This window comes from Zootermopsis nevadensis, unplaced genomic scaffold (assembly GCF_977971745.1).
Source record: "Zootermopsis nevadensis isolate Lab colony 2312 unplaced genomic scaffold, Znev_1.0 Znev_ptg000003l, whole genome shotgun sequence".
NCBI classification, from domain to species: domain Eukaryota; kingdom Metazoa; phylum Arthropoda; class Insecta; order Blattodea; family Termopsidae; genus Zootermopsis; species Zootermopsis nevadensis.
The window spans coordinates 7318248-7325081 of record NW_028259135.1 but is presented as its reverse complement, the minus strand read 5'-3'; the positions used below and the strand labels follow the sequence as shown (position 1 = coordinate 7325081).

The window sequence follows — 6834 nt, the reverse complement described above, 5'->3', positions numbered from 1 at the left end:
TATTGAATGTGTGTATCCATATTTTAGGACAGAAGATGACTGTCTTCTGCGTTGTTGGGCCGTGTAGTCTTATAGCCCTGATGATGGAAGCAGAAAGGACCTCTGAAACGTCGGTAAACTTCTACCAGACTACACGGCGTATCAACCCAGAAGACAGCCATCTCCAAATTCACCTCCGTGAAAACCTCACATCCTACATCTTTTAGGACACTATGTATACTCTTTTAACACGTATTTTCCACTGTGTATATTGCTAATATATGAACATTTTTAAATGCTATGAAATTGTAACAAAGAGTAAGATTTCTGACAAGTGGCAGACCTGTCTGCTCATCAGAGAGGGCGCCCTGTTCCCATTAGCAAGACTCTAAATGTGATGTCAGACTATGCAAACTAGTCATGAGTCCAAAAGCATTTCTACATGAAGACGGGCGGAGTGACCGGCCACCAGTCTCGACGTGACATGCTCTTGCCTGTTGTATATAGGCGTCCGAGAAAATCCCTGAGGGTTGCTGCCATGTTTATAAAAAGGCTAGTTTGTTATTGACTTCTGGATATTCTGACGTTGAAAAATTGTGATGCAATTACAACCAGCGACTTCAAGACGCCAGTAGTCGCGACGCCTAATCACTGTGAACGCTGAATATAATCCACGCGGTAGAAAGTGTTCAACGTATCCTGATGCAGTTTGAGTGTTTTCAAACGTCCTGTTACGTCACTCGCATTGACCCTGAGCCAAAGGATAATCTTAATGTCAGCGCGTGTCTATGCGAAGGCGACAGGGCAAGATGACAGGCAAAAATTATTAATCTGTTACATCACTGTAACCATTTGGGAGACAGAATCCATATTATTGAATAAAAGCAGCTTTGTATGTCTTATTTAGTAAGAACATAACCCCAAATACCTGCACCTTGTCGTGGTGGTGGGGCTAGAGTACCTCAGTGACCCCAAGAGGTATGCTGGCGGTAGCATAGCTACTGGTAGGTCCTCCCTAGCCAGATTGGTCGAGGGGGAGAGGTCAGACTATGACAGGTACCCTGGTCCTCCAGGTTGGGGATTGGTCGCAAGGCTAACAACCTTGCACCGTAAAAAGGAAGATGTTTCTAAACCTCGATCAAAGCCTCGGACAGACGGACCTAACAGAGGATCGAATGGAAGAGGAGAATTGAGGAGGCCATCGACCGAATACGGACCGGAGAGCCATAGAATAAGAAGAACATTTATTTTTATAATCGCAGTTCTTCCATCAACTGTCAGGAACAGACCATTGTTCCTGTAGGATTCCTATGTGAGATACACGTACCAGAGATTAGCCAAACGAAGTGACGCGTGACATCGAGATGATATCCGTATTTTTCTTGAAATGACCGATTTGGGATTTAGACAGGACATCACAGATATTGTCAATTTAATGACGACTTCTTTGAAGTGCGTTCATGCCAATATTGTAACTTACTACGATGGTCACTGCACACATAGCTAACTATCTTATAATCATAAACGTCAATTTCTTAGATTAGAGCAATAAGATTATTGCATAGTTCAAACAGAGTACATTGTGACAAACCACAGACACTTGTACATTGCCTTCTGATGACGTAACGAGAAATATTTAAATTCTTTCTGAGAACAGCAAGAAATATCCTGAAGATAGCACGAATTTATGTCGAAACAAGTCAGTGATAAATGTCTCATTGCATTTCTACTTCTAAACGTCTATCATAACAGGGTTCATGTAAGCTTTTCAAGGTGGTGATAATGTCACTTGTGGTCTGATGAGTTGTGAGGCCGTGTACAGTCTTGTACGTATCGGAGGAACGTACTACCTCCATATTTAAGGTAACAGTAAGAATTTATCAGTTTTATGAGCAGAAGAAGTAATTACTCTCAAATTATGATTGTTATATCTTTATTTTTTATAAATTTGTTCGTAGACTATTAATTATACAGAATTTGTGGCATATTTCAGCGTCTTTTAAATGTTTTCCGCCCCAAGCCCCATACCCCTCTAAGAACCACATAACATCCAGCCGTCCAAGTACACGCCATGTAGGCATTTGGGGTGAGTGGGGGTATAGCTCCTCCTCTTTCTTGACCTCGGCGCTAGATGGGGTGAGTGGTCAGCATCACGCCCCGGCCGGCTTTACCCCCGGGAAAGGACCTCGGTACCCAATGGGCCCCAGATCAGGACGCAGAGGCTAGAGAAATAATCCTTCTGCCCCCGTCGAGGATCGAACCCCCGTCGTCCTCCTAATGCTTATTTATAACCAGAGATAACTATTTAACTGATATAATTTTACAATGTAAAATTAAATCAGATAAAAATTCAAGTTATTTTCAAGATGTCGTGCAGAACGTTAAAGTTAATAAACACCCACAAAGCATTTCTATTGTTATGATACTAAGTTTCTAAACGAAAGTCGAATGTTAAATTCTTTGAACATGTTATGCATTATTTATTTGTACTACAATACTTTCTCCAGCGCAATTAAAAAGGTATATTGGTGAAACAAGTGTTAAAGAGGACTTTACATTTTAAGTAACTGGTCCATACGTAAGTGAATGACGTGTAGCATAAAATGCTACTTAGCACGCAACGTGCTGCTATCTTTCGGCAGCTACGGAACTGCAGTTGTGAAACTGCAAAAAGATCAACATGGCAGCAACAGTTGGTATTGAACCACAGTACAACGCCGGTTTTGTGTAAGTACCTCTGCAAAATCAGTGTTACAGTACGACGTTACGGATCACCCCATTACTTCCTTTCTTATATAAAGTATGTTTTATTACACTTGTGGCTGGTCCAGATCCACATGCCCTTGCATTCGGTAACTTCTTCTTCCGACATCTGTTGTGAATAACTCCGAAGTTCCTCTGGTAGTAAGGAGGCACAGTAGTAGTGTCGACAACGATGTAAAGATGTCACCACAGAAGTTAGCAATTTGCCCTCTTTAAGTTAACTAGTCTGTTGGTAACATCTGTGTTCATTAACATGTTTTTCTAGTTTAATCGACACAGAACTCAGCATACAATTGCCCGTGTTAAGGGAGCTGATTATTTTGTTACCGTTGTGTTTTTGAATATCACATATTTTGGATTTGAATGAAACTAATCATGTTGCGTACACTTTGTGTTATCTGTGGAAGGAGAATCGCTTCCGGTTCCTCTGAAGGTGGCCATTTTCTTTAGTGCAAAGTTACGGTGTTTTGGTGTTGTGTTTGGAAGATACAGGTAACTATTTATTGTCATCATTTTATCGATGTTTCCTTTAGAATCAGTGGTTGTTTTACTGTATTATTGTTTTACCATTTTCAGATTTTCTGAAATGGAAAACGACGCCGGTGAATTTGTTGATCTCTACTGTCCTAGGAAGTGGTAAGTTACATGTGTTTGACCACGTGGTAATATCGAAATAAAATTTGTGCTGATGTGTGGATGAACCAAATACATTTACCTGTTCTTACAGTTGATAAACCACCTCATTAAAACAATGCTATCCTTGTCTGAATACATTTCCAAATACGAAGCAAGAAACTTATCATTCGGTCGCTTCAGTGTGTGTGTGTTAAGTTGACTGATTTCATGGGATCGTTTGTGTTGGTGGCAGAGCAGCCTTAACGGCATGACAATTTGTGTTAGGTTAGGTCATGTCAGTTTATGGCAGTTTGATAGTTTGCATTGGGGTAGGTTCTTGTGTTTGCTGAATTTTAGTTTGTATATACTTTTGTATTGACTTAATAATTTTGTAAATTTCTCTTTCAAGGGTGTATGTTTGTTGCCTGTCGTGATTTTCTGGTTATGTGAGGTATCAGTATATTGGAGTGTGACTACAGAGGTGTGGTGTAAGTTGATTGAGGAGGGTGAAGAAGACTTCCTTAGGATAGTAGGAAAGGAAGTGGCGTTTCATTTCTGAAATATTTTTGTTGGACTTTGGTATGATTCCTACAGCATTCCAAGGTGGTTTTGATACACAAAAGCTTGTGATAGATTCAGTGTTTGGTTGCATAGTTTAGTTTAAGAAGACTTATAATATATCAAGTATTTTAATCATGATTGAACAGTCTTGTAGGGTGTTCTCAGTAAGGCATCCACTCTGACTTTTGCTTTCAGCTCTGCAAGTAACCGGATCATCCATGCCAAGGATCATGCTTCAATCCAGATTAATATTGCTGACGTGGATCCACAAACAGGACGAATGACAGAGACGTCAAAGATGTATGCTATATGTGGGGCCATAAGAAGGATGGTAAGTTGTCATATCTTGAAGCATTAAATTTAATTATAGATATGGTTTGAAGGGCTGTGATTAATTTTGTCATGTCTATCTGTCTGTCTGCAAGTAACCTTACCCAAATTGTAATGGAGCTTGGTGTGGTAGACTTACATATAATTTCAATGAGTTATTTAGTTTCTTTTCTTTTTAATATTGTAAGCAACTGTAGTAACTTATGCATGGAGTGCAAATCCAACAGTGATTACAGTCATATAATGAGAATAGAATGTTTCTTAACAGTATATATTTGTGGTAGGTAATGTATAAACTGAAGTATATTTTTCAGAAGATAATTTCAAGACAATCTGAGTAATCAGTTTTATTTTCAGGGGGAGTCTGATGATTGCATTAATCGACTTGCGAAGAAGGATGGAGTACTAGCCAAGTATGTATCGTAATCTGTGGAAGTTTACTTCAAGTTAAGACGGACATGAATTTTTAGCACCAAGATGGTGGAAAACAAAGAGTCATAAATTAAATTAAATTCTCTTACTTTTTTAAAGTGCTTTTTGTTGGAAACAACATGTAATTACCACCTAATGTCTGTTCACACACCAGTCACCACCAACAATCGCCCCTGTGATCAGACCTCTTCCCTGACCGTACCTTTAACTAAGGTCTGTTGTATCTGAACAAATCTGTAGCTTGTTTGAGGAATTATCGTGCCAGTGATGATTTCTGTCTTCTGGGTTGTTGCGCCCTGTAGTCTAGTCGATGTTTACCAACGTTTCAGAAGTCCTTGCTACCACCATCATCATGGCGGCACTGCATCTCAGAAGGCAGCCATCTTTCTACTCATTATCATGAAAACCTCAAATATTTTTTTGCCAATAATTTTTCAGTGTGACTCGTGCACCTCTTGTTAATAATATTGTTGAATGAAAATTTATTTGGAGTATGAAAGTTTAAAAGTCTTAGAACTTTGAAATTGAATTCACAAATTTAGAAAACATTTAAGAACAACTTCAAAGTCATACATTATATGGTAATTTTATCACATTTGAGCCTTCCTTATCACTGTTTATAATGAAATGTTACGATATATTTTTCATGGAACTACATGTCTACCCACAAGTTATATTCGTTGGTGATGTAGCTTAAGAAATGTGGTTAGTCATGCAGAAAATGTAACTAACACAGGTAAGAAAAATGGCATGTTCATGCTGATAGAAGTGGACATAATCTGAAGCATCTATTGACAATGGAATGAAGTGCTGTAAATAATGAAGATGGCTGTCTTCTGTGTTGTGCTGTGTAGTCTTGTAGAAGTTTACCACCATTTCAGATGTGCTTGCTGCCTCTGTCACCATGGCGATGATGACTTGTGATCTCTGAAACGTTGGTAAACTTCTGCAACACTACACGGCACAACAACTAGAAGACAGACATTTTCTTATTCGCTGCCATGAGAACCTGAAATATCACTGTTAATTAACAAGAGCTCGTCATTATCATTTCTGCTATCAGGTTTATTGAGGCCTGTTATGGCTTTCATTGTTTTAGAGGTTTCCTAAACTGCTTTTCCCATCTGGTTGATGTTTTAGAACATTTATAAAATTCTGTTTGAGCCTGTCATATCAATATGCCTGTTCTAATTTCTTCTGTATTTTGTAATTTCTGTTCTTGCGACATTTGTATTGCTATGAATTTCTTTAAAAGTACCAGAAGGTCTGTCATGAGATGCATTTATGTTAATATTAATCTTCTCACATCAGTTCTTATTCTCCTTGATTCAGTACCATTATATAATGCTGGCTTAGCAAGTGTCATATAAATTTATATTCTTCTGGTCTGAATATGTGAATTATACAGTCCCTTGTATTTTGACAAAATTTATAGTTTCTCGTTCCGTCCTTTTCTGTCTCGTAAAGTACATCATATTCCAAATAGTAAGGGTTCATCCCAATGTTTTATCATTAACAGTTCACTGAAGAAGTCGAGGGTTGTGTGCTTCCGGCGAATATCAATAAATACTTAGCTTAGGCTCTACAGACTTTGATGCGAGAATAATCAGTAGAGAACTATGAATGTGAATGATTTTTGTCTCTTTGAAGCAGAATGACGTAGCCTTTGCTATGTGTGGCTTTGTATGTTTGTAGCATATTAGGCAAAGTAGTGTAATTAATAATGGTTAAATATAAATGTGGAATGTAATGTGCTGTTTTTATGAAGATTTCTGTCTTCTGGGTTGTTGCGCTGTGTAGTCTGGTCGATGTTAACCAACGTTTCGGAGGTCATACTTCCTCCGTTATCAGGGCGATGATGACGGAGGCAGTATGACCTCTGAAACGTTGGTAAACATCTACCAGACTACACAGCGCAACAACCCAGAAGACAGAAATCTTCATACTAATTCATCGCCCTGATGATGGAGGCAGTATGACCTCTGAAACGTTGGTTAACATCGACCAGACTACAGAAGACAGAAATCTTCATACACACCGCTGTGAAAACCTCAAATCATACGTGCTGTTTTTATCTTTTCAGGAACTTTTCCAACTCCCCGTGATTCTACATAATATTTGTATAATGACAAACCAATAAATTTATTACTGAAA

General features: G+C 38.6%; 1 protein-coding gene across 1 annotated transcript; it reads left to right on the top strand.

The window, feature by feature from the left end:
• The first annotated feature begins 3076 nt into the window (after positions 1–3076).
• RpS21 (ribosomal protein S21) lies at positions 3077–6834 on the top strand. Its single transcript, XM_022078086.2, has 5 exons — positions 3077–3234; positions 3319–3378; positions 4114–4249; positions 4606–4661; positions 6764–6834. Exons 2-5 carry the CDS (start codon positions 3329–3331, stop codon positions 6783–6785), a joined length of 264 nt encoding a protein of 87 aa, XP_021933778.1. The 5' UTR covers positions 3077–3234; positions 3319–3328; the 3' UTR covers positions 6786–6834.